The 26523-nt window shown below is 41.9% G+C and overlaps 1 protein-coding gene across 2 annotated transcripts in view; it reads right to left on the reverse strand.

Annotated features, from left to right (window-relative positions):
* WDR38 (WD repeat domain 38) overlaps positions 1-26523 on the reverse strand; it is a 575566-nt gene that overhangs the window by 50084 nt on the left and 498959 nt on the right. Inside the window, exon 7 of one of the 2 annotated variants that reach the window (XM_073600359.1) lies at positions 23445-23594. The exons of the other annotated variant lie outside the window; for it this stretch is intronic. Within the exon in view, the coding sequence (XP_073456460.1) occupies positions 23445-23594 (150 nt within the window). The remainder of the gene's footprint in view (positions 1-23444; positions 23595-26523) is intronic. 2 annotated transcript variants of the gene reach the window in all.

Raw genomic sequence — 26523 nt, forward strand, 5'->3', positions numbered from 1 at the left:
GTGAAGCAGGTGATCCCCACGGGAGACATCACATATTTGAAGATCTTAATTGGTGGCCTGAGGAGCACATATGTAAGGGAGCGCCAGAAAGTCCAGGATTCACAGAGATCCGGAGCAGCAGATGACATCTATGTCCCCAGGATGTGGTACTATGACAGGCTGCATTTTCTGGCAGGCCAGACTGAACCCAGGCCATCACTCTCCAGTCTTCCTTCCACGCTTCCTTCCCCCCCAGTTGAGGCTTCTGACGCCCAACCTGGACTTCCAGGCAACAACATGTGGAGGAGCCCAGCTTGAGCCAGGTATAGCATTCCTCTAAATAGTTCAGGTTGTCCAATCAATGATGTTAACTAGATGTTAGTTTGGAGTACTGAGACAGGGAAGTCTCAGCCAGGAGGTGGCCGGGCCGAGCAGGCTGCCTGATATGCCGGTCCCTCCCCAACACCTGGAAAGAGAAAGTGGCAGGAGGAGGAGTGCCCTAGAGGAGGCTGCCATAGGCCTCTTTTGGAGGGCTACAGAGGCCCTGGGAGCACCACACCGTGGAGGATGACTTCGCTGCCATCATTGCCTCTAAAATGCAGAGGATGGAGGAGGGACAACAACTCATGTGTGAGTCACTCATATTGGAGGCTCTTAATAAAGGTATGAGGGGCCAAATTACATCTCAGACACACCTTTGTGAACTCACAGATGGTCCTCCTCCTCCTCCTGCAGGTCCTCCTACTCCTCCTCCTTCTCCACCAGGTCCTCCCAGTCCGCCTCCTCCTCCAGGTCCTACTCCTCCTCCTGCCACATCTCCAACAGCACAGCCACAGCCTGGAATGAAGCGTGGAAGGAAGATCAGAAAGTGAGGACCCTGGATCCAGTCTGGTCAGCCAAAAGATGCAGCGTCTTGTGGTACCACAGCCTGGGGACACAGATGTCATCTGCTGCTTTCCGGATCTCTGGGACTTCTGGACCAGACTGGCCTCCCTTACATATGGACTCCTCAGGCCACCAATTTTGATGTTCAAGAATTGATGTCTGCCCTGGGGGTCCCAGGCTTCGCTAATTTCTCATGTTTATCCAGTGTTGCCTCCCTCTTTGTTTGGTTCTGAGCCCTTAATAAAGGAATTTTGTTTTGAATTATACTTGCCTATGTGTGTTTTACTTCAAAAAGGACAGTTGGTTTGTAAGGATTCAGGTACATTTCAAAAATACAATGTGAAATTAACAAAGGACACCAACACCAAACAATCTCCTTGAGATTAAATAATAAAAGATATCAATGGTGTTGTGGTAACTTGACACACAAAACACACACAAAAATAGTCTGGAGTAAAACTAAAAATAACATTAAACAAAGATCAGCCTTGGAAAAAATACAAACATAAAATCTAAACCAAAAATGGCTTTAAATAAAAAAAAAGAAAACAAAAAAAAAAAAAAATTCTGTCAGATGTGACAAATAACAATATATTCAGGGAATCCCAAGAAAAAAAACAAAAAAATAAGTTTGTGAGAAGTGTGTGTGAATATGAGCAGCAAAACTACTTAATTCTTGTCACATTATAAAGAAGAAGAGAGTGCGCTGTATTAAACCATTTTTAACATTGCAGCGTGACGAAAGTGCTGTATCCATTGCGAACGCTAATTTTACATGACCGATCTGTTCCGTGTCGAAATTTCTTCTGAGCATGCGTGGCACTTTGTGCGTCGGAACAGGCCACACACGGTCGGAATTGACGCGATCGGATTTTGTTGCGGGAAAATTTTATCTCCTGCTCTCAAACTTTGTGTGTCGGAAAATCCGATGGAAAATGTCCGATGGAGCCCACACACGGTTGGAATTTCCGACAACACGCTCCGATCGGACATTTTCCATCGGAAAATCCGACCGTGTGTACGGGGCATAAGATGCAAATTAGCATATCAATGGATATTCCCCAGAAAGCGTGTGTGGTAATTCTAAAAGCCATATAGAAACTACAGGACAGAAGTGATCAGATACAAGCCAGCCGATAATGCCACAGTAAGTGTAGTGAGTCTTTTCTATGGATATGCAAAAGTTTAATTGTTTTGAATGATATCAGGTAAAAGTGGTAATGAATGAAGAATATTGAATGCTAGAAGAGCGATTCAGTTTTTTTTTCGTGAGTTGTAAGAGCTAACGATAACTGAGTTTGCTTTATTAGTGCAGTGTTGGAACGTTAGTACAAATAGAATTGTGTATTGTGTGAATTGTATGGTTGTGAAATGGAACTGGTGTATACATATGTCAAAAAGTACGCTTCTGCCAATTATCATTCATGTGCAGATGAACCTCTTAAAAGCCAGTGTAAGGTACTATTGTCTCAGTGTCAGCAACATAATAGCAGATTGGGTAAACAGCTAAAAAAGAAAGTTAAAAAAGAAAGGTTGGCAAATGAAATTGCAGTGTTGCTCAGAATTAAATTTATATCTGAACAAATGGAGGGGAAGTGGGAAGCAGAAAGGAGTTGTCTCGGGGAGGACATAGAGAAAATCAGTGAAAACCTTCTAAAGATTGCAACAGCCTCCAGTAGTGAGATGGATGAATTGCGGACAAAAGCAGGCAGTTTGTCAGGAAGAAACAGTGAGCTACAAGAACAGCTTCAGAGGTGCAGCATGGACTGTGATATGAAGAACAAACTTTTAGAGTCATTGCGAATAAGGTTGTCAGAGATGGAAGAGTTGGTTATGTCTTTGGAAAGAAAGTTAGCAAATGCACACTCCCAGCTTCTTACTAAAGAGCAATGTATAGTATCGCTCAATGAGCACAAAGGAACATGCCAATTGGCCAATATCTGCACAGTCAATGAGGAGAAGGGCTGTGATGAAACACAGTCTGCTATTGCACCCATAGCTTCGAAGCAGAAACAGTTTGATTACAATCCAAGAGAGACTTACTTTGTGCCAGATTCTGGGTGAATTTAGTGCCCTGGAATCACCAGTGAGTCTGTCCAATAAATTTGAGGCTCTAGCCCTTAAATTTAATTTGAGTAATGAGGTTGCATGATCTCTTCTGAAAGCATGGCTACCAGGACCTTTGGCAGGCCAGTTGTCTGCACAGGTTAATGATAACTTAGCAAATGCAGAGGTGCGGAGGAAAGAGTTGCAGCGTATTGTGGACAGTCATGATAATGGTATGAGTGATTTACAACAAATGAAATTTAGGAGAGGAGATGACCCAATTTTGTTCTGCAGTGAGTATCTTGCATTGTATACGAAAGTGTTCAACTGTCCTGACTTATTGGAGGATGATTCAAGTTTCATATACTCAATGGCCAATAAGTGTTATGTAAGCTATCCCACTAGAATGGCTCTGAGGAATGCTAGATCCTACCAAAATTTTGTCAATATCCTGCGAGACTTCTGTCAAGAGTCCAGTGATAGGGAATATGGGTCAAAGGCAGGGGTATCCGTAATAAGCAGAGGTACAGGAAGGCAGAGACAGTTTAGACGTTCTAAATGGAATAGGCATGGACATAGATTTTGTAAAGTCCTTAACATTGCTAGCATGGAGCAGGAAACTCCAGAATTACAGGGTACACAGGCAGCCATAATTGAGTTATCCTCCAAACATGCAAAAGCCGAATGTACAATGGCGGAGGTACCCTCCACACATGCGCAGTGCTCAGCAAAGATAGAAGTGAAACATGCAGAAAAACCAGACGCTCTTATTGCTGCAAGTGATGTTGCTATGACAGAAATCAATGGTGGAGATGTAAATAAAAATGCGATAACTGTGCTTGAAAGTGATTCAGGAGTTGAAACTTCTGATGACTCCTCAGACGATGAAAGTGTAAAGTCTGGTTATTCCAAGCATAGTAATCGTAGTAATAATATCCAGCAATGTGAGTTTCCAATGCCGTATACTCAAAGAAGGGCCTATACAGAGAGACCAGCCCTCAAATGTTTTTTGTGTAAAAGGGGGGGTCACATCGCTAAGTATTGTTGGGCGGCGAATAATGATATCAAAAAAAGATTGCAGTACCCCAAAATGACCCCAAGGCACTATGAAGTGTATTCTGCCCGATGGGGTAGCAACCCAAAGCATGGAGGCCGTAGTAATCAAATTCATTTCCCTTTAAAGACCCAAATGCGGAGACTACAAACTGAAAATCATCAGTATGGAGAACAGTTACGTAAAGTCAAAATGGAGGTAGCCGCATGGTTATTCGAATGTAGCACTGGGGGAAACAATGTTAGCAGCACTTAGTGAACTACATGGATGCTAAGAATTTTATGGTCAATGTTTCCTTGCCATATTTTATCTAAATATGACGCTCACATCTAAACCGTATTCATAGCAATTGTTCCCCTGGCATTGCAATTAATGGGAAAAGGCTTGCGGGAATCAAAAAGTCAATTGTCATGATAATTGTGTGTAATCACTGTCTTTGTGTTCCTTTTTCCAGAGACCTTGGAAGAAGATAAACATGGTTTGGATACTAATGTCTGTGTTTGTTTGCAGGATCATTAAAAGTGAGAACAGTGCGCACATTCAGCAGAACAAGGGGTTAGGTTATTGTAAAGGCAAAATCGATTATCAAATGGTACCATGAGCTCATTAATTAGTAATTGTTTGCAAACAATGAAAAAAAATAAGATAAACAATAGTCAGGCATTAATGGATTCAAGAGTTACAAGTGAAGTTACAAATGTTGTGATGAGGTGCAGATGTTTTGTTTTTTTGTTTTCCCATTAACTAATTGTCTTTCAGATGGAAATGAGCACTTACTCTTCTTAGGAGGAAAATCCATGGATGTCTTTAGTTAAAAGTTGAGTGTTTGTCATTGTTTTATGGTGGTTGTCTTGTCATGTTGTTTTTGTGTGATAATGGCCAGAATTTTAATTGTTCTTTGTTATTAATTTTTTTATAATTTTTTTTGGTATTTGTTTAGTCATCTATTTTATTTTTGTGTTGTTCAGGTGGAGAAATAATGGTTTAGTCCACCTGAAAGGGGGGTAATTGGCTATTCCGTCAATTAGCAGCTGAATAGATGGTCATGGGATATGTCCTGCAGCTGAATACATTTTGTTTATTTAAGACAAGAGTTGTTGGTAGGAAGCCATTATAGCCTCTGGAGTTCATTTTTTTTTCTCTTTGTTTTATGTTCATTCAGGTGGAAAAAGTTACAAGGTGTACGCTTTGTCCACCTGAAAGGGTGGTTACTGCATAGGTCTGAAAGTACAGATAATGCATTGTCTTTTTGAGGCTTAAAATTTTGAATTTTTGGGAAGCAACGTTCACGTTCATTTTTTTTTTTAAATTTTGATCACACCATGGGGATCCATTTTAGAGTGGGTTCAGCCTAAAGAGGTCATGGTTGTTTTGATAGTTTGGTCAGAGTTGCAGAAGCCAGGAATACTAAGTTCCTAGGTTCCAAGGAAGGAACTGTAAATAAACATAGCAAGTGAGCAGATATTATGGATAAGAATTTGATTCTGCACTTGTTTTTCACTTCCAGAGTCCTGGTGGAGCGAGATTGGAGAGGTCTCTGGAACATGGATGACAGATGTTCATCTGGTTGGCAGTTTGTCTGTGCCATACCACACCGCAAATTTGTCCTGATCATCAGGAGAGAAGGGACAGACGAAAAGATTCAGTTTAATACTTGTTTTCGTTTATGGACAATTTAGGGCTAATGCTGGACCTGAAGGACTGTGCCTATCAACAAGATTTGTGAAACATTTTTGCCGGAGTCTCTCCTGATGAATGCTATTAAGACATGTGCGATGGGTTGGAGGGTGGGGAAGGAATATACACATCTAATCTGTCAGAACCTGAAATGTAAAATATTTTTTTTTGTTGAAGGGAGAAATTGGAAGAAGAAAAGGTTTTTAATGTATGACATGTATTGACGTAACGGAAGTAATATGGTGCAGATACCCAGGAGACTGGCACTTATACATAATAAGATGTCGGTGTGCCAGACTAGAGGGTGCCAGGTGACACATCAATGGGGTGAAAATTTCCTTCTATGGGCGGGATACGCCTGGTTGATGTCTCACCAGAGAGGTTGAAACCCTGCACAGGTAATGCCAATGAATACACACAGGAGCATGCTCCGTAGATAAAGGGAACAAAACGCTGGCTACCAGGGTACAGTATGCCTTCACCACATGGTGCTGCAACATCTCACAGTGGTTGATAAAAACCTATTACTCTATATGTGCTGAATATAAACTGAATCAAGTGCGGTCATTGTATCAGTGACTTACTCCTAGAGATGTGCAGACACAGAATGAGGTTCATGCAGGATGCTTATTTCTGAGGAGTAACACGAAAGAGGAGGGATGTATTCAGCACTATACTGGGGGAATAGGAGCTGAGCTGGGATGGGTGTTGTTAATGTAGTGGACATCGGCCTCCTGAGGAACAAACTCGCAGCCATAGCTTCAGAGAATAAGTGGGGCTTTGTTACTCAGAGAGATTGGTGGCATCCTTGATAACATTCAACAAAGTCACATAAATACCCAGGGTAAAGTGGCTCCAGATTTTCTCAACCGTGTTGAGAGGTTGGTAGAGAGTGTGATGGTATAGGACAGAAATCTGTCATTGGCTCTGGCGTGCACACAGTAGACATGTGCATTCGTTTTCGTCCGAATGCATTTTCGTCCGAATTTCAGGTATTATCGTTTTAACAAATGATGACGAAAGTGCAGAATCCGAAAAACGAAACATCCGACATAAAATGCTTTATTTTTGTTTTCGTTGCTACAACAGTTCGATATAGATTGGAGATTCGACATGATGATGACAATAACAATCTGTGTCCATCAAACCTGTGGTCGAATGTGCCTAACCTTAACTCTATTAGTCCAAGATTATTCTACATAGAGAGAAAAGATTCGACATAGAGAGAAAAGATTCGACGTAGGGGAGAAAATATAAATAAAAATAATGATGATGATGAATGTTATTGGCTGATTGTAACCAAAGAGGAGGAGCAGTAAAATAGCTAGAACTAAGTACACACGTACTTTGGCTTATGGTGTCTGTTGAAAGTTCTAAGAAGATTCGACGGAGCAGGTAAACTATACGGCGTCGTACAGTTTAGCTGCTTAATCAAATTTTCTTTGAACATTCGACAGACACCATAAGCCTTCAATGACAGATTCGACCTTAATTTGGATTTTCAGACGAATGCAATTTTTAACGAAAAACTAAGTAAATAAAAACGAATTTCGGGAGTAACTAAATAAATTTATTTTTTGGACGAAAGCCAAATTCCGAAACAAAATATTTCAGTGTGCACATGTCTAGCATGCAGTGGCAGGGGGAAGTGTCAACCAGCATTGAGCTGATTGTACAGTCTCCATATGAGGGACAGAGGCCTGATGAGTTAGCATCACTGCTCAGTAAGAGCCAAACACGTTGCTTACACTGATCCAAAGTGGTGGTTGAATGCCTGGATGGGCTGTACCAGTTTGGATTGTGAAAGGTGTTATGCTGTATGATCTCATATATAGAAGTGCACACTCGGTCTGTATATTTGGTGGCATTAATGGGCTTACTGACTGGGGATTCTATCTTGTTGCATTTGAGGCTGTTGCCCACATATGATCAGAGAGGATGGAACCTGGAGGCAGGTTGATACTTCCCTCAGTCAGAAGCATGACCATGATGTCCTTTGTATGCCAGGTCAATACATGGTGGTGAACGAAAAATGTTGGGAAGATATTTCGTTCTGTATTCAGGATGGAGGGATTATTGCTGGGAAGGAAGCACCTGGGTATTATTTGGGACATAGGAGAGTTTGTTTCTTTGTCCTAAAGGATACTAATGTATCGTTAGTCATGGAACTAGGATGTTCTGTGAACCTGACAATAGCTAGAAGAGCATGGTGTACCCTTGGCGGTGTCTCTGAAATCCAGACACCGGAATGGAATTATGTGGTACTGCATATTACTAATCTGTCTGTGGATGTCAACCAGAACCACCCTGTTAATCTGAGAGCCCTGAACCTAGGTATGGGAAGGAAGATACAGGAATGATTAACAGATCGGGATAGAGATGAGAGCCTTATGAGGATGCTGCAGCAAGAGAGAGCTAATGCTACTATAGCCATCTACCATGACCAGAATGTAATAAAGGAGGTAGTACATCAACTAGAAAATGATGTGGGAGGGTCTTGGTGGGAGGTAATATTCGGACATTGCAGTAAGGCCAACAGGATTTTGAATTATTTGATACATCCCGTGGTAATATTGCCCATTATTGCTGCAGTTTCATCATTGGTTCAAGTTTGTATGTGTTGTTGGACTCAACGTTTATATAGGAAGGTCTCGCATTTATCTATACAAGTGAAGGGACGAACTGATGGTAAGGTCTCTTCATACATGATAGAGGCTTTGCTGCCAGTTCAGAACCCTGAAATACCACTGACGTGCCAGAATTGCGGTAGGAAAGGCCATTGTGAGCGAACCTGCCTAATCCCGGCCCGTATCTACAGTGAGGAGGTATAGGAGATGGGAATGGGATGTGTAGTCTGATGAATAATATATATGTATATATTATGGTAATGGGTTGATTTCATGTTATGGTATAGTGTGATAAAGGTGTATTTTAGGCTAATAACATGGGCCAAAGGCCCTCCTCGAGACTCTATATCGGAAAGCTGGTTGATAGGTTGCTCTAAATGTGTGTTGGTGAATGGTGAGTGAATGGATACCCCTTGCCTGTACTGCACCCCGTCCTGAAGATATCGGAAAGAAGAAGACACAGAGTGGTAACATGGAAGCTGTCACGGAAGAACGATGTTGGTGTGTCACCCAGTAGCAAAGCGGCACATGTTGGGAAACACAGCACGTTAGGACTGTTATGGACTGTTCCACAGTAGCTGGTTCTGAGGCCTATGTTGAGAGGCGCAACATGCAATAAGACCCTTATGGACTGTTCCATAGATGTTCCTGTTGAAAAACGCAATACTGTATCAAAAGAGTATATTTTGCGCTAACCATATGTAAAAAAACAACAAAACGTTGCAGCTGCTCGTGTAAGTCAAAAATACAAAAAGGACCCAAACAAAGTAAGAAAAAAATACAAGTGCGCCACCAATAACTATGTATCTGAATACAATGTATACAACTACATTTCCGTGATTCACCACTATTTTCTTTCTTTGGGCAAGTGGCTGTGATGCCATCACGTTTTATTCATTTTTTCCCTATGCAGTGAGAAGGCTCAACCCTCTGCTGCCTGTGAAACATTTTTATCCAGTTCCCTTTGCTGTGCGCTATTTGCAGTGATGTTGCTGTGCAATTTGATTTGACTTTTTGGCTTGCAGTTTCCGAAATGCTGTGTTCTTAGTGCTGTGTGCAATTGCTGTGGAATTACAAGTGACTTTTATAAAATTTTTACATCTACACTATGGAGTTTCCCCCGTTTTGTTTTCATTGAGGGGTCTGGATGTGTGGAGGATTGAGGGGAAATAATTGACCTTCCCTCCCACAGCTGTGGAAGTTTAACACCTGAACCCAAAGAAAGTGTCTTTTGGTTATTCCATTGAAGAAAAACAGGAAAAACTTTCTGGATTACTACCCAGGTGGAGATCACAGATGCCGGCAGGCGAATGCAACAAGCCTTTAAGATCTCTATAATTTGAGATCCTACAGATTCGGTAAGTGAGCATTTCTACTTTACCTATAGCGGGAAGATCATTTATTTGTTTGTTCCAAAGCAGAAGATTCATGATTGATCTACAACAGTGTTTCTCAACTCCAGTCCTCAAGGCGCCCCAACAGGTCATGTTTTCAGGCTCTCCATTATTTTGCACATGTAATTTGATCAGTTTCACTGCCTTAGTAATTACCACAGCTCTTTCATCTGAGGGAAATCCTGAAAACATGACCTGTTGGGGCGCCTTGAGGACTGGAGTTGAGGAACACTGATCTACAATACAAGATATCCTCATATGGACTTTATCTTTTATGACACATCACAAGGGTGTTTATTTCTGCTATTTTTTTTTTAAAGAGGAACAAGTAATTTAATTGGTGTGTTGAAAGATTATGAACGCATAGATCTATACAATTGATTTTTTTCACATAAGCACCAGTTTTAACAGGCACTTGGTAACTTTTTACTTATATTTCACCATTTGAATAGTTATTCGTTTAACCCATTGGTATAAGTAAAAGTAAATGGAGTAAATTAGTTGCTCCTTATTTATGACATATAAACACTTTGCATAAACAAGATATTTCAGCTAGTTTTAAAAATGTATCTATTTTTTTTAAACTTTTCTTCATGAGAATAGTGGTGAATCACGGAAATGTAGTTGTATACCTTGTATTCAGAAAAACGCAATACGTTAATACAGTTAAGGACTGTTCCATAGGTACTGGTTCGGAAGCACATGTTGGGGAGCAACACACGTTAAGACAGTTATGGCTGTTCAATAGAAGCCGTGTCTGAAGAAGGCTGGTATGCGCCCTTTAGTCGCAAAGCGGCATATGTTGGAATTTAACATGAATATCATATTTCTGGATGTTTTACACATATATCTTTACTTCCAAGAAAGGCTAGACTTTGAAAGAATGAAGGTTTCACACTCCCGGGAGGACAGGATGCTGCCACCCAGGTTGGAATGTAACCTGTTAAGCTTCCATTGCGCATGACAATGCTGACTTGGATCTGTCTATGGGAATTTCCCGATTAGCTACTATGCACACAGGCTTCAAAGAAAGCTAAACTGACAGGGATGATGGATGAGGTGAGATACAGGAGAACAAGGGCCCAGATATTTGTGGAATTTGACATCGGTTGGATGATGGCAATTCATGGACAAACACTGCCCCCCGGAGGCCAGTTATGGCAAGACGGTCCATATTATAACCTGTTGAGGGAACGCCCCAGAGACACTGTGATTTGTCCAAAGGCAAAGTGGGCCAGGCATAGGGGGGGAGTCTGGATGAGGTATGTTTGTGAAAAAGGAATGTTGGCAGGAAGTACAGTCTCTCTTTAAGACCTGAGGACCAGCCAAAAGGATGTGCTAAGTATCTGTTTGTATTGAGTTCTGATTGTAAGCTATGTAACATTGTAATACCCTTTTAGTACTGTTATGATAATTTCCTAATTCCTTGGGAAATAAAATAAGATATTGTTTTACTAGCAGCACCGTGTGTTTGGTTTCGTAGCTAACCTGGTATTATTGTGATATTAACAATAGCATGTGCTCAGAGTTTAATAGACCAACTAATTATAAGGACTAGACAAATTAATACACAGATATGATATTAATTATTATATTGCTTACTTCACACACTCAGCTTTTTCCACCCCGGTGGGGATTGCTTCTGTGGAGGCAGCAGTCCTATACTTTAATTTATCTCTGTTGTGCGGGTTCACCATTATCTTTCCATAAACAGGAAGTGTCAATGGCCCAGAGCGGTTGTGAGAGGCGCAACCCAATCAAACATTCCGGGCCAAAGGGACAACACAAATTCAGTGTGACAAATGTGGGTCAACCCTAATTAAAACTGACATTGGCAAATAGAAAATTCACTCTCTAATAATCGTAATATAAAACACTGATGAAAGGATTTAAAACCCCATGTTATGGGATAAATAAAATCCATATACAACATTATCAAAAATTTACACATTGCGAATTTAAAAATACATAAAAACAGTAAATCCACAATAACCAAAGGTATATATAAACAAAATAAAAATAAATATAAAAATAAAATAAAAAAAGGGTCACAAAAAACTAAGAAGTGTCAGAGGCCCCCAGGAGTAGACAGTGGGTGGAGATGTAGCTAAATATTATTAATGAAGCTGTTAACATCCCACTCCACATTCAACCCAAAGGGGGTGCAACACTTCAAATTGTATATCCATCGGGTTTCCAACCACGAGATCTCCCTCTTGGTGAAACTACCTCTCCAATGGGGCGTAAACCGATCGATGGCAGAAATGATGGTTCCAGCAGGATTTTTATTGTGGTATTCCAAATAGTGTCGAGACACAGTGTGTTTAGGGAACCCTTTTTTTTGTTCGTTAAATGTTCTTTAACTTGCACATTCATAGCTCTCATGGTGCGGCCTACATACTGTAGACGGCATGGACAAGTTAGCAAATATACTACATTTTTAGATGTACAGGTGATAAAAGTGTCTATATTAAAGACCTTAGAAGTAGTGTGGGACTTAAAATGACAGATTTTTTAAATCTTTTTTTATGGTTAACGCGGCAAACTTTACATTTGCGACACGTGTAAAAACCTTTAGATTTTTGAACAAATTAGATCCTGTTCGGCGCATCAAGAACATTGGGGGCAACCTGTAATTTCAGAGGTGGTACTCCTCTAAAAATAACCTGAGGATGTTCAGGAAGGGTTGGGCCTAAAATTTTATAATTTTTCAACACAGCCCAGTGTTTTTTCAAAATCTTTTTATCTCATAATGTTGTCGTGAATATGTGGTAATTAGAGAAAACTCATGAATATTGCCATTATTTGTAGTTTTATCCCTTCCTTTCAACATGATGGTTCTATCCATGGTAGCGACTTCTCCAATAACTTTATCCAAATCGGCATTTGAATATCCTTTTTCTAAGAATTTGGTTTTAAGATCAGAGGCCTGAACAAGGAAGTCTTCCTTAAAGGTACAGTTGCGTCTTAAACGGGCAAACTGGCTTTTAGGAACCGATTTCAACCATGACGGGTGATGGCAACTTCCTTGTCCAATATATCCATTTTGGTCGGTTTCTTTAAAGAAGGTTGTGATCTTAAACCTATTATTGGAAACCTGTATATTTAAATCCAAGAAATGAATGGCGGCCCTACTCATCTCAAATTGCAACACAATACCCAAGGTGTTCAGGTTTAATGTCTGCATGAAGTTAGTCAGTGATGCTTCATCACCATCCCAAAGGAGGAGGATGTCATCTATGTATCTACCCCAGAACACCAATTCTGGCCGTCTGTCAGAATAGACGTCATCCTCCTCCCATTTGGCCATGAACAAATTAGCCATACTGGGTGCAAATTTGGCAACCCCCCTATTCTGGAAATGAAAAAGACCCCCCCAAACCAAAAATAATTGTGTGTCATGGCAAACCTAAGTAGAAGTAAAATATATTCTCTTTGTGAGGGAGCCAGCTGATCATCTCTAGTTAGAAAGAGGTCTACTGCTTCCAGACCATCAGAGTGGGAAATAATAGTATAAAGCGAAGACACATTAGCAGTTGCCATAATATAACTGTGCTTCTACTCCATGGCTTCTAGAGTCTGTAGAACCTAAGATGAATCTTTCAAGAAAGAAGGGGTTTGAAATACCAAAGGTTGAAGGAACCCATCAATATATTTCCCAATTCGGGAAGTTACAGAGTCTAGTCCGCTAATAATGGGCCTACCCGGAGGTTTATCTAAACTCTTGTGGATTTTTGGTAGGAAATAGATAACTGGAATCCGGGGGGCCATCCGAACCAGAAATGCCTTCTCCTTCTTAGTAATCAAATGTTTATTATAGCCCTTATCAATGAGCTTCTCCAAATCTCTCTTATATTTTACTGTGGGGTCATGATGCATAGGGATGTAGGTATCTGTATCAGACAGAATTCTCCTCATTTCATCTACATAGGCTGTTTTATCAAGGATAACGATCCCCCCCCCCCCGGTCGGACAACAATATCTTTTCTGTCTTTTAAAGTTTTCAGTCCCTCTCGGAATCTATGATTATTTGGATCTTTTTGAATTTTAAGTTTATCTAAATCCTTCAGGACAAGATCCTTAAAGACCGAAATAGACGGAGGGACAAAACCAGGGGGATTGAAAAGCGAGGCATTTGAAAGGCCAGAATATCTAATTTCACTAGCGGTATTTAGTGGTATTAACTGCTCTTGTTGTAGGTTGTGACAGGAAGTGTCTTTTAATACTCATTTTCCTAATGTACTTCTGCGCTTCTATAAAAGCGCCAAATTTACTCAAAGGTTTATCAGGGGCATATTTAAGTCCATGATTTAGTACGAATTTTTCATTATCAGTCAAGACTGTCTTACTGAGATTGAAAATCCCGATATCTTTTATATACTCCTTCTTTTTCGCTCTGTGTCTCCTCCCCCCTCTGGCCCCTCTTTTGTGTTCGCCATCTCTTTTTTTTTTGTTTTGTTTTTTGTTTTTTTTTTGTGGGAGGTGGTCGGGAAGGTGAGGGACCCCTAGGAGGATATTGGGGTCTCCTTGGGGGATAGAAACCAGGGCTATCCCAATCAGAACATTCACGGGTTCCATACCCAGCCCTCGGAGTTCGCTGTGATGGAGGTTCAACAATAAACCTATTGTCGTACTCCTCATAACAATCATCATAAGCTCTAACTAGAGGCTCATAATAGTCTATCTTAGACAGGGAAAGGTGTGTTTTGGAGAAACAGGAGAATTGTTTCTGCTGTGGGTTACGGTCCCTCCATGGATCAACCCATCCAACTTCCTCCAGCAGTGCTTCTCGAGCAATTTTGCGGCCATTCGCCAATAGCAATTCAAATCACCCAATACAATGAAAGGAGCGTCCGGACTGCCCAACTGGTATGTCAACAGTGTTCTCAACACCTCCAGGCTAAACGGTGGCAGCACATATAAGGCTGCAATTATGCATTTCAGCTGGTAAATTCTGCACAGTAAAATCCCATATCTTCCTTCGGCATCTATCGGCTTATCAAACAATTGGAAATCCACCGTACAGTCCACCAAAATTCTCACACCCCTGGAATACGAGGTGTGGGTAGAGTGGTACACCCATTCCACCCACGAGTAGTTCACACAAGACAATGAGTCTGGTACAAGATGTGTCTCCTGTAAGGCATAAATGCCGGGTATATGTTTTTTAAGAACTGTGGACACCATAGTGCACTTTAGGGGGCTCTGTAGGCCCCTAATGTTCCATGAGAGTATTGGTAGCCCACTCATTTGTAAGCAAAGATATATATGGGATATGGGCAGGCAGTCCCAGGGCTATGAGTGTCTGGTGGAGTGTCCATTCTCCTCCTGTTAGACCGTTCCGGCCACAGGAGAGTTTCATACCTGAATCCCAGTGCTGCTTCAAATGGGTCAACCCAGATCTCAGACCTGCGTAGGTGCAAGCCCTCACCTGTAGTGACAGTTCCCTGACAGTTGCTGGTTAAAACAGTAAAGAAAAAAGTTAAACAGAACACAAAAGGATTCCCGGTCTCAAATAAGCCCCTAAACGAGGCCATGACTTTCAAATAATTTCTCTGGGTCCCGTTAACAACTTGGCGGAAATGACAGTGACTCCGGGGAACTTGGATATAACTGGGGAAAAACCTATGATCGGTCTAGCCGACCCAACTGGTAATCCAAATGCCAAACTAATGGGGATAGATTGATATGAAGTTTCCAAACGTTAACTAGAAGTCTCACTTGCTCTCAACACTTTTGGAGTAAAGAAAGGTTATGGATTCCCAGCCGAATAGGTTGGCATCTTGCAAACTATGATTTGATGAAGTAATGTGTCAGTCTCCCTCCGCAGCACCTCTCCCGCCCTGGCGAAAGACATGTTCGTTGGTATCCAGCCAGGAGGAGGCGTCTTCTGCCGACTCAAAGAAGTGGGACTGACCCCCCGCTGTAATTCGCAGCCTTGCCGGGAACAGCATGGCATAAGTGGCACGAAGTCGCTGCAGCCTTTTCTTAACACCTGAAAATCTGGCTCAGCGTTTTTGTATGTCTGCTGAATAATCAGGATAAAATGAGATGCGGGCATTAAACTGTACATTGCGCCACTCCCGGGCCTGGTGTAGCACTATTTCCTTATCTTTGTAGTTGAGCAGTCTAGCCAGTAAAGTGCGTGTCGGGTGCCCCGGAGGAAGGGGACTGGACGGGACTCTGTGCGCCCGCTCAACTGAATATAGTGGGGTAAAAACCTCCTTTCCAAAGACTTCCAGCAGCCATCTTTCCACGAATTCCGGGGGGTCCCTACCCTCCGTCTTTTCGGGGAGCCCCACAATGCGGATGTTGTTCCTGCGCAGGCGGTTCTCGATATCATCTGTCTTAATTTTGTTCGCCCTAGCAATCCTGGCAGTAATTTGCGTGTCTCTGAGGAGTGGGGTCAGCTTATCCTCAATGTCACTAATGCGACCCTCAGCAGCTGTGGTGCGTTCTCTGGTTTTCTGTAAATCCTGTCTGATAAAGCCCAGCTCTTCCTTGAGACCCCCAAATTGTTCCTGGAGAGTGTGCACTGATACTGTGCATCTATGTACTGCTTTAAGTATGACTGCTAGGGTAGGTTGCTCTCCCTCATCCCCCTCCTCCTCCTCCTCTGTCTCTGGGGATGGCTGATCAGTAGGGATGAGCTTCGAGTTCGAGTCGAACTCATGTTCGACTCGAACATCGGCTGTTCGCAAATTCGCCGAACAGCGAACAATTTGGGGTGTTCGCGGCAAATTCGAATGCCATGGAACACCCTTTAAAAGTCTATGGGAGAAATCAAAAGTGCTAATTTTAAAGGCTTATATGCAAGTTATTGTCATAAAAAGTGTTTGGGGACCTGGGTCCTGCCCCAGGGGACATGGATCAATGCAAAAAAAAGTTTTAAAAACGGCCGTTTTTTTCGGGAGCAGTGATTTTAATAATGCTTAAAGTGAAACAATAAAAGTGTAATATCCCTTTAAATTTCGTAGCTGGGGGGTGTCTATAGTATGCCTGTAAAGGGGCGCATGTTTCCCGTGTTTAGAGCAGTCTGACAGCAAAATGACATTTCAAAGGAAAAAAGTCATTTAAAACTACTTGCGGCTATTGCATTGCCGGTCCGACAATACACATAAAAGTTCATTGATAAAAACAGCATGGGAATTCCCCACAGGGGAACCCTGAACCAAAATTAAAAAAAAAAATCATGGGGGGTCCCCCTAAATTCCATACAAGGCCCTTCAGGTCTGGTATGGATATTAAGGGGAACCCCGGCCAAAATTTAAAAAAAAAACGGTGTGGGGTCCCCCCAAAAATCCATACCAGACCCTTATCTGAGCACGCAACCTGGCAGGCTGCAGGAAAAGAGGGGGGGACGAGAGAGCGCCCCCCCTCCTGAACCGTACCAGGCCACATGCCCTCAACATTGGGAGGGTGCTTTTGGGTACCCCCCCAAAAAACCTTGTCCCCATGTTGATGAGGACAAGGGCCTCATCCTCACAACCCTGGCTGGTGGTTGTGGGGGTCTGCGGGCGGGGGGCTTATCGGAATCTGGAAGCCCCCTTTAGCAAGGGGACCCCAAGATCCCGGCCCCCCCTGTGTGAAATGGTAAGGGACCATTTCACTAAAAAACTGTCAAAAATGTTAAAAATGACAAGAGACAGTTTTTGACAATTCCTTTATTTAAATGCTTCTTCTTTCTTCTATGTTCCTTCATCTTCTTCTTCTTCTTCTGGTTCTTCCTCCGGTGTTCTCGTCCAGCATCTCCTCCGCGGCGTCTTCTATCTTCTTCTCCTCGGGCCGCTCCGCACCCATGGCATGGGGGGAGGCTCCCACTGTTCTCTTCATCTTCTTCTCTTCTTCTGGAATTTAGGGGGGGACCCCCACGTCATTTTTTTTTTTAATTTTAGTTCGGGGTTCCCCTGTGGGGAATTCCCATGCCGTTTTTATCAATGAACTATTATGTGTATTGTCGGACCAGCAATGCAATAGCCGCGAGTAGTTTTAAATGACTTTTTTCCTTTGAAATGTAATTTTGCTGTCAGACTGTTCTAAACATGGGAAACATGCACCCCTTTACAGGCATACTATAGACACCCCCCAGCTACGAAATTTAAAGGGATATTACACTTTTATTGTTTGACTTTAAGCATTATTAAAATCACTGCTCCTGAAAAAACGGCCGTTTTTAAAACTTTTTTTTGCATTGATCCATGTCCCCTGGGGCAGGACCCAGGTCCCCAAACACTTTTTATGACAATAACTTGCATATAAGCCTTTAAAATTAGCACTTTTGATTATTCATGTTCGTGTCCCATAGACTTTAACGGTGTTCGCGTATTCGAACAAACTTTTTTCCTGTTCGCATGTTCTGGTGCGAACCGAACAGGGGGGTGTTCGGCTCATCCCTACTGATCAGTGTCCTGTGAGGGGCCCTGTGTAGGCCATGCATCCTCAGGCTGTGGGTGAAAGATGGCCGGGGTAGCTGACATGTCTTCTCTTCCCCCCCTGCGCCGCAGCGCTTGTGAGTTTTTTAGTGTAGTACAGCATGTCCTTAGAGGGGTCCTTAGCAGTGCCCTTGGGTGTTTTAGGGGTCTTACCCGCATCCTTAGGCTTGTCTGTGCCTCGTGCTCGCTGGGAGAGAGGAGCCGCGGCGCCATGTTGGATCTCTGGCGAGCCTCCCGATTCCAGCTGCTTGCGGGTCATCATCTGCAGGATCTGAAGAGGGAGCTCAGTGAGACACGTCCGCTCACATGCCGCTCCTGGCCACGCCCCCTTCTGTTTGATTCTTACCTGCTTATCCGCTACTGGACCCCAGCTTGCTCACCTCCTGGTGGGTCGATCCTGAGGACTTTGTACTAACACACAGCAAAAACCATCCCTGCCATCAGGAGCTCTGGTGAACGCCGGTTAGTACTTTGCATCTCAGGTGAGCCTGCGTCAAGCCCAGGGTGACTGCCTGTGTACCTATCCTGCTGGTCGGTGGTAGTCCCGCTACTGCTATAGCAACTGGACTTTGAGCCTGACCCCTGATTGTGACAGAATAATCTGGCCTAAACATGAAGACCACAATAGCAAATGTTGTGAATGTCTTTGCAACAAATTGCTCAGCTGCAGGAATTTGGTGTTATCTGCCAAACTAGAGAACAAGGTGGAAAGGCAACAGGAGGAGATTCGCACTCTGCAGAGACTACTGCTGGACCAAGATGATACTAACAGACATTTGCTTCAGCCTCAACCATCTAAGTTTAATGGAGACTGTCGCCATTACAGGGGTTTCCTTAATTCAGTGTCGTATATACAGTATTTCCAAATGCACCCTGCTGCATTTCTTTCTGAGAAAGGAAGGTAATGTTTATTATAGGACTTCTGACTGGGGAAGCTTTAGCTTGGGCCTTCCCTTATATAGAACAAAATGGTGCCACTTTGAATAATCTTGAGACTTTTTTTGGCCACAATGAATCAGGTTTTTGATGATCCCAACCGCTGTACTACTGCCAAAGCAAAGTTGCATAGTCTGCGGTAAAGTAAATGCTCTGTTGCGTACACCGCTGAATTCAGAGGTTGAAACCACTTGGAACCCTGCAGCACAAAAAAGTCAGTTCCACCAAGGTCTTTCTGAACAGGTAAAGTATGAGCTTGCCAAAGTAGAGACTCTTCATGATCTCGAGGCCTTCATCCAATTATGTATTCAAATTGATTAGAGACTTATAGAATGGAGGAAGGAGAGGCTGGGAATGTAATGGTGACACTTTGGTACTTTGCTAGTCCATTTATTCATCAGGATTCAACGTTTCTCCAGGTTCTAACACTCTCGAGCCTATTCAGGTTGATGCCATTAGGAGATCCATTTCCATTCAGGAGAGAGAGAGAGAAGATGTTCAGAGAACTTATGTCTATATTGTGGGGACTCTGGTCATTATGCAGTTAATTGTCCTAACAAAGTTAGACGAACAATTGCTGCAACTGATGTGATTGTGCCTGAACAATTAAACTTCATTAGCCAGTCCAACTCTCCATTGATTTGAAGAAAATAAAGTAAATTCTTTGTTATCTCATGTTGTCATCTCTTATAAGCTTATTTCTGGGGGCTGTGCTCTGCTATGCTGGACTCCAGGGCTGGGGGAAACTTTATGGACATGGAATTTAGCCACAGAAATAATATTCAAGCAAGAAATACATCTGCTCCTATTGATATGAAGATGGTTGATGGTTTACCCCTATATTCAGGACATGTTGCCCATGAAATGATTCCTCTAATACTCTAGTTTGAGGCTGACCATCGTGAGACCATCAACTTTCAGTTAATCACGTCACCCAAATTCCCTGTTATTCTGGGCATTACTTGGTTCTCCACTCATGATCCCTCCATCAACTGGGGAGCACCTCATTGAGAAAAATACTGTAGGGAACTTTGTCAAACAAATTCTCCGCTGATTAAGGAGTCACAAGTGGATGTGGTTTCCATGCAGTCATATGAAAACCTGCCTCCACAAAATCATGAGTTCTGGGATGCTTGTGATAAGAAGTCTGATCAATTACATTCTCATTGCCAATTCGATTGTTCCGTTGAACTGCTCCCAGGGGCAGAAATACCCTTAGGTCGCCTTTTTCATGTGTTAGAACCTGAATTTTAGGTACTTAGGGAGTGGTTTGATGAGAATTTAGAGAAGGGCTTCATCAGACCTTCCACGTCTCCTGCAGGGGCAGCCCCATTCCTTGTTTAGAAGAAAGATTTCACCTTGTGTCCATGCATCGACTACAGACACTTGAATAAGATCACTATTAAAAATCATTATCTACCTCCTTTAATCTCTGAAATGAAAGACTCAGCTTGGCCAAAGTCTTTACAAAACTAAACTTACTAACCCTGTCTGCATTTGTCAAGGAGACAAATGGAAAACCGCCTTCAGAACCAAATATGGGCATTTTAAGTCCTTGGTTATGCCTTTTGGCCTTTGCAATGCCCCCACAACTTTCCAACACTTCATCAATTATGTTTTTCGCGATCTCTTGGACCTGTTTATGATCACTTATCTGGATGATATTCTCATCTTCTCTGATAACCTGAAGCAGCATCGCAAGCATGTTTGCACTGTCTTTGAAAGGTTAAGGAAGAACATACTTTATATCAAATTGGAGAAATGTGAGTCTGAACAAACCCAAATGCAGTCCTTGACAGAAACACTGAAAGTAATTCCTAATACCCAATAGTCATTTTATATTAAAGAGTAGGCACCAAACCATTTAGCAAGGGTAATCTTATTCTATTTTCACTCAGTAAGACTGATAACTGAACAAATATACATAAATTGGCAATTGTGAAAACACCATTCAGCATACAGGAACACCAAACACCAAAGGCTAAGCATAAAATGACAGGAAGCAAACAGGAGCAACACCACCCAAACGCAACAGTGAGCAGTAGAAAAAAAAATTGGTCTAGCAAACAAAGGAACTATACTGCCAGTGTGTACTAATGGCAGCTGAGCTAGGCCTAAACTGACTGGGTAGGCACTGTAAAGGGGATAAAGGTTTTTTTTTCGATGGATTATGGGAGGGGCTGTCCTAAAATCTTCTTCTGGCTATCATTGGGGCTCTTTAGCAGCGCTGGTGCACCTGATGATAGTCTTTTAAGCCTATATGCAGTGATATGTGTAGGGATTTAATACAGATTTTGGCACATGGATATTGATGCAGGCCAGAGGTGGTAACAGTTTTGTGTAACTGTGGCCCAGGGTTGGAAATAGTGGTAGAAGTACGTTTTGATTTTGATGTACTAGATGTCCTTTCCTCAGTGGCTCAGTTTCTGCTAACAATAAAAAGGTGGGCCAGTGGCCCTCTCACTGACTTTCAGGAGGTGGCAGTAGGCTAAAGTGGAGAGTCGGATGAACGCTCTTGCCTCCCCATGACAACAGAGCAATGGCAGCAGGGCTGGCGGTACTGTTGAACCTTTGGTGACTCCACTCCCAATCTCAGGCCCACACCTAGTTTACTTGGCCTCCTACTCATGAATCAATGCGCTGGCAGCTGTGTATGAATGGTTTCTCGTGCTACCCAGAGCCTGTTGTAACCTGTAGTTAAGAAAGTCAGTTGCTCCATTACATGGCTGCCATCCCGGACTACAACTCTCAGGGATCCATGCACTCTCCAATAAAGTCTATGGGCTCACTTTGTAATCATAATGTGGACTGGGCACCTGAAAAGGCTGTGTGAAAGGGTAAGGTCACCATGTTGTTCAGAACTCCTAAGTCAGCCATGACAGTTTGTGACAATAAGAGATACATAATAGCACTGATTCCCTCTACATCCACCCAGAAGGGCATCTGATACGATAAAAATTTTAGCTGCATTCCAAACACCCTTATCCTTACTTTGATATGATTAGCAGAATGTAACCCAATACACATCTCAAGCCTGGTACACACTTAAAAAAAATTTCATTCAACTCAGCAGGCTGAACAAAAAAACTGGAGGTCGCTGTACTAACTATGCAATGTTAGTACAGCGATCTCCCCACTGTGCTATTGTGGACTGAGCGTAGCCATTGGCTGCAAGTGGTAATCGAATGTGAGACCGGCTTTTGTCAGACAAGCAGCTGTCTGGAGTTCTCTTTCAACATCAAAAACAAGGAACATCAGCCAAGATCTATCTTGCTTATTGAATTTGACTCAAACAAAATTTAAGTATTTTCATTTTTAAACCCTCTTTGTTTTTCTGTTGCATTATTGTCTCTTATTGTCTACCCTTTTCCTGTAAATATTTTTGTTCACACCATTTTACCTGCTTACCTATTAAACAATATTTTTTCTGTAAAATTATCTTTGATGCACTAACGTCAAACTTAAAGAATCTTTGAAGAGTGCTACTATATGATAAATGTTTGAATATACCTGTGTGTGGTGACATGATATGTAAAGCCATAATTGTTATAGCTAATATTGTGAATGTTTGATATTTTATGATAAAAATATCTGGTGGCAGTGATTGAATTGGGGTATGAAGGGTTAACTGCTTAGTTACCCAAACCCAGCAACAATTACTCTCAGTTGGTTGGCACTTGATTGTGGTCCCAGGAACTGGAAAATCTTTGTGCAGCGTGAGGCTGAGAGTGTCATTAACAGTATCAGTTAATGAGTAACAGTATGGTCTGAATTTGACCAGCCATTTGTCACCATTTGTCACAAGCTGGTGATGGTGGCAGAGGTCTGATCCCATATCTGTCACACATTTCACTTTAGTTCTCCCCCTGCTGGCTGGAGGTAAGCCGGAGAGAAGGGGAGGCAAATAGAGGGCAATGTCTCTTCCACCATGTTGGTGAAGCTTAACACCTAGCTACACTTTTATTAGCTAGAAAATACTCTTCTGTGCCCCCTTTTGAAGCCTATGCACCTGCCATTAAACTGTCAAGGAAAGCACCTTATTGGCCAATAAACCACTCTGATTAGTTAGGAAAATGGCATGGGAATGGAATTTAGTCCTACAAGGCCTTAGTAATAAATTGAAAACAATTCCAGAGAGGTGCACAGAGAAGGCTTTTACTTTAACATTTTTAAATGGCCAATTTAGTGTTTTGAAGATATTAGCAGTAATATATCAGTTTTGCCTTAAGACGGACATGACACTTAATCTAGCTAAATACATTTGAATGAATGAAACACATGCACTTGGCTTGTATGTTTATGTCAACATTGCTCTGAAGAACCATTACCCATTACCCCATGTCATGACTGTGGACACCTTAGGAAGGTTGGAGAGAGCGGTGATTATCTATTCAGTGACTTCAATTACTATTACCATGTTATCATGTCCTGCAGAGGCCATCAAGATACCATCCCAGGAGAAAGACAGGGTTCTCAACCAATTTGCATGCCCAGTCAGGAGAAAGATGAGGGAGCCATTGCATGGGTTCCACACACGAACAGTTTTGTCCCAGGAACCCGAAGCCTACAAAAGGTAATTATACCACTAATTAATTTTCAGTGCATTTCATTCTGCGTATATCATTTTGCTATGGAACTGCCACTATGAATTAGAGGGCCTTATATGGTTATATACCCAATGTTCTGTCATATACAGTATTCATATGGACATTTACGATATACTGTAAGTACTGAGTTTGTTGATGCCGTCTACTGGTAATTAATAAGTATAGACAGGATTTAGCTCAGCAGGAAATACATAAGAGACTCTAGAAAGTTCATGTGTCCATGTCCATGTGTTCAATGTTCCTCTTCCTAACCCTAAAAAACCCTCAATACAGACATTACTTGTTTGTAAGTGATTTCTTTGTGTATATTCAGTTAGATGTTGCAATGTTTAGTTAGTTTAGAATCTGCAATAAATGTTCTCTGTAATACTCTCTGTATGGAGAATTTTGTTTTTAAACTCTGTTAATGTTGAATCTGGTTTATTAAATTTTTCAAAGTTAACATCATAGAGACAATTGAGTACATATGAGAAATCAACATATGCATATGGGTAGAGGACGACACATATAACACAAAACCATTCTTCCTAGGACAAAATAAAGTTGCCCATGTAATAGCCTGTCATACTTTGAAGAACCAAAGCAACAGCCATAAATACAATTACAGAAAGAGCTAACACAGACAGGTAGCATAAATACTCAATTAGAATTAACACAGTGGTTGCAACCCAGAGAACATTTGACAAGGCATTCTAAAGGCTGATAAAGCACTCTACGTGCCATACCTTCTCTTTTTCTGTTCATCTCAATTTTATATGTGGCCAATAGATGGGAGGAGAGACAGATATACTCCCATCTCTTGATACCAGGTGGTGTTGGAGATTAGACCTTTAATTTACATATCCTCTAATACAGCCCGGAGCCTTTATATTGAATATAGGAGGATATTTTAACCCTCATATTGTCTATATGTATACATTCAAGAGAAGTTTTCACCATTTAAACTTTGTAGATGTTAATATTACCATGTAGAGATAGAACGTTGATTTAATATATAATATATATAATATACTGGCATTGACCTCATCCTATAGGTATACCTGATATGGTCATTTACATACTTTTTAGGATTTAAAATAAAGGTTAAGTTTTAGTTGCCTTTTGGTGCATAGGAAAGCACAACCTTGTCTAGTTCTAATCTAATTTTACCACAGTTAAGTGTTATCAATATCACAGGCTTTTGTATATATGCCATAGAAAAGAGCACAGGGGATATGAAAAGGGGAAGATGGAAAAAAAAAGAAAGAAAGAAAAAAAAAGGGGGGGTATTGGAAGAGTAAATGGTGAAAGGTCCTGGAAGTATCTGCATGGTCGAAGGGTTCAAAAATAAAGGGCCCAAAGCCAGAGGAGTATCAGAAGTACAGCCAGCCATTCCATGGGATGGAGTGGGATTCAGATTTGTTTTCACCCCAGGCTATCATACAATCCAGATGTTCAATCCTGTTCATTTCACAAGCCCAATCTGCTAAGGACGGTAACCGAGCAGGCCGCCATGAGGAAATATCTGGAGACTCATCTTGACATGTCTATCAGAGCCTGACAACACAGTACAGAGAGGTTCTTTTTGAAATTTAGTACCCACAAACCTTTCATATAATTGGAGTATCTTGTCCCAAAACGGTATAATTCTCGGGCAGGTACCCCAAATATGAGCCATGGTGGCAGAAGCCTGTAAACATCCCAAACAAGTATCTGAAATGGTGGGGCCAATTTTATGTAGGTAGAAGGACATTTATAACATCTGGCCACAATCTGGTAATTGTGTTCTTGAGCAAGGGATGATCTAGATCAGGGGTCTCCAAACTTTCTTAAAAAAAGGCCGGTTTATTGTCCTTCAGACTCTAGGGGGGCTGGACTTTCACCAGCGGGATTGGAAACTTTCCTGGCATCAGTGGAAGTAAATATCGCCACATTTGGTATTTGGAGGAGGAATAGGGATAAGTTTCCCACCAGAGTAAAAGTATTACATAGAAGGGAGCGTTTCCCTCTCACCAAGATAGGCATTTAGGACAGTGTAAAGTTGGAGGAAAGGAGACTCTCCCAAACAGTGGCGTCAAAAGGATAGGTCTTGAAGAGAGTAGGCCTCTGCTTAAGTAATCTTCTTATACCCGTAAAGTAGCAGTGGTCACTAGTTGCAAAAGCTCTCTCGAAGGTCTATGTGTAGGATCTGTCCATGGCAGGGAGGAAAGGCCCTGAGAGTTTAGGTCCTTTTCTAGGATGATCCATAACTTAGTAGATTTACCATGGTATCAGTATAATACTCGTAGCAGTGACGCCACTTGAAAATACAAGGAAAGGTCAGGGAAGGCCTCCCCTCCTTTGCTCCTCGGCAGTGGATGGACAGATAGCCTAATCCTAGAATTCTTATGTCACCAAAAATTCAGATGAAGAGCCCTAATGATAAAAAGGCGGTAGAGAGACAGGGACTGCTTGGAAAGTATATAAGAGTTTTGGTAATACAGTTGGCAGGGACAAGGAAATATTAAGAGCTTTCTTCTTATCATAGTTATCTTTCAAGTTAATCACCAACTGAACTCCTCAGATTCTATGATAAGGGAGGGAACGGACACATGAGGGTCCATGATATACAGTAACAGCTCATCTGCGTATAAAGCTTATAGTGGCACTGCCTGACCAAGATACCCTGGATACCGTAATTCTGTTGTATGGCTATCGCAAGGTACTCCATAGTTACTATATACAGTAGAGGAGAAAGAGGGCATCCCTGCCGAGTTCCATTGTGAGTCCAAATCAGGTAAGGAAAAAGGCAGTTGCACTGAATTCTTGCTGTAGGGTAACTGTACAAAGCCATAATTTTTCTCATCATAGTAGGCCCAAGGCCTTTTCGCCATCTACTGAGATTAAGCATTCCGGAATATGTCAATT

The sequence above is a fragment of the Aquarana catesbeiana genome, linkage group LG09 (assembly GCF_042186555.1).
Source record: "Aquarana catesbeiana isolate 2022-GZ linkage group LG09, ASM4218655v1, whole genome shotgun sequence".
Classification (NCBI taxonomy): domain Eukaryota; kingdom Metazoa; phylum Chordata; class Amphibia; order Anura; family Ranidae; genus Aquarana; species Aquarana catesbeiana.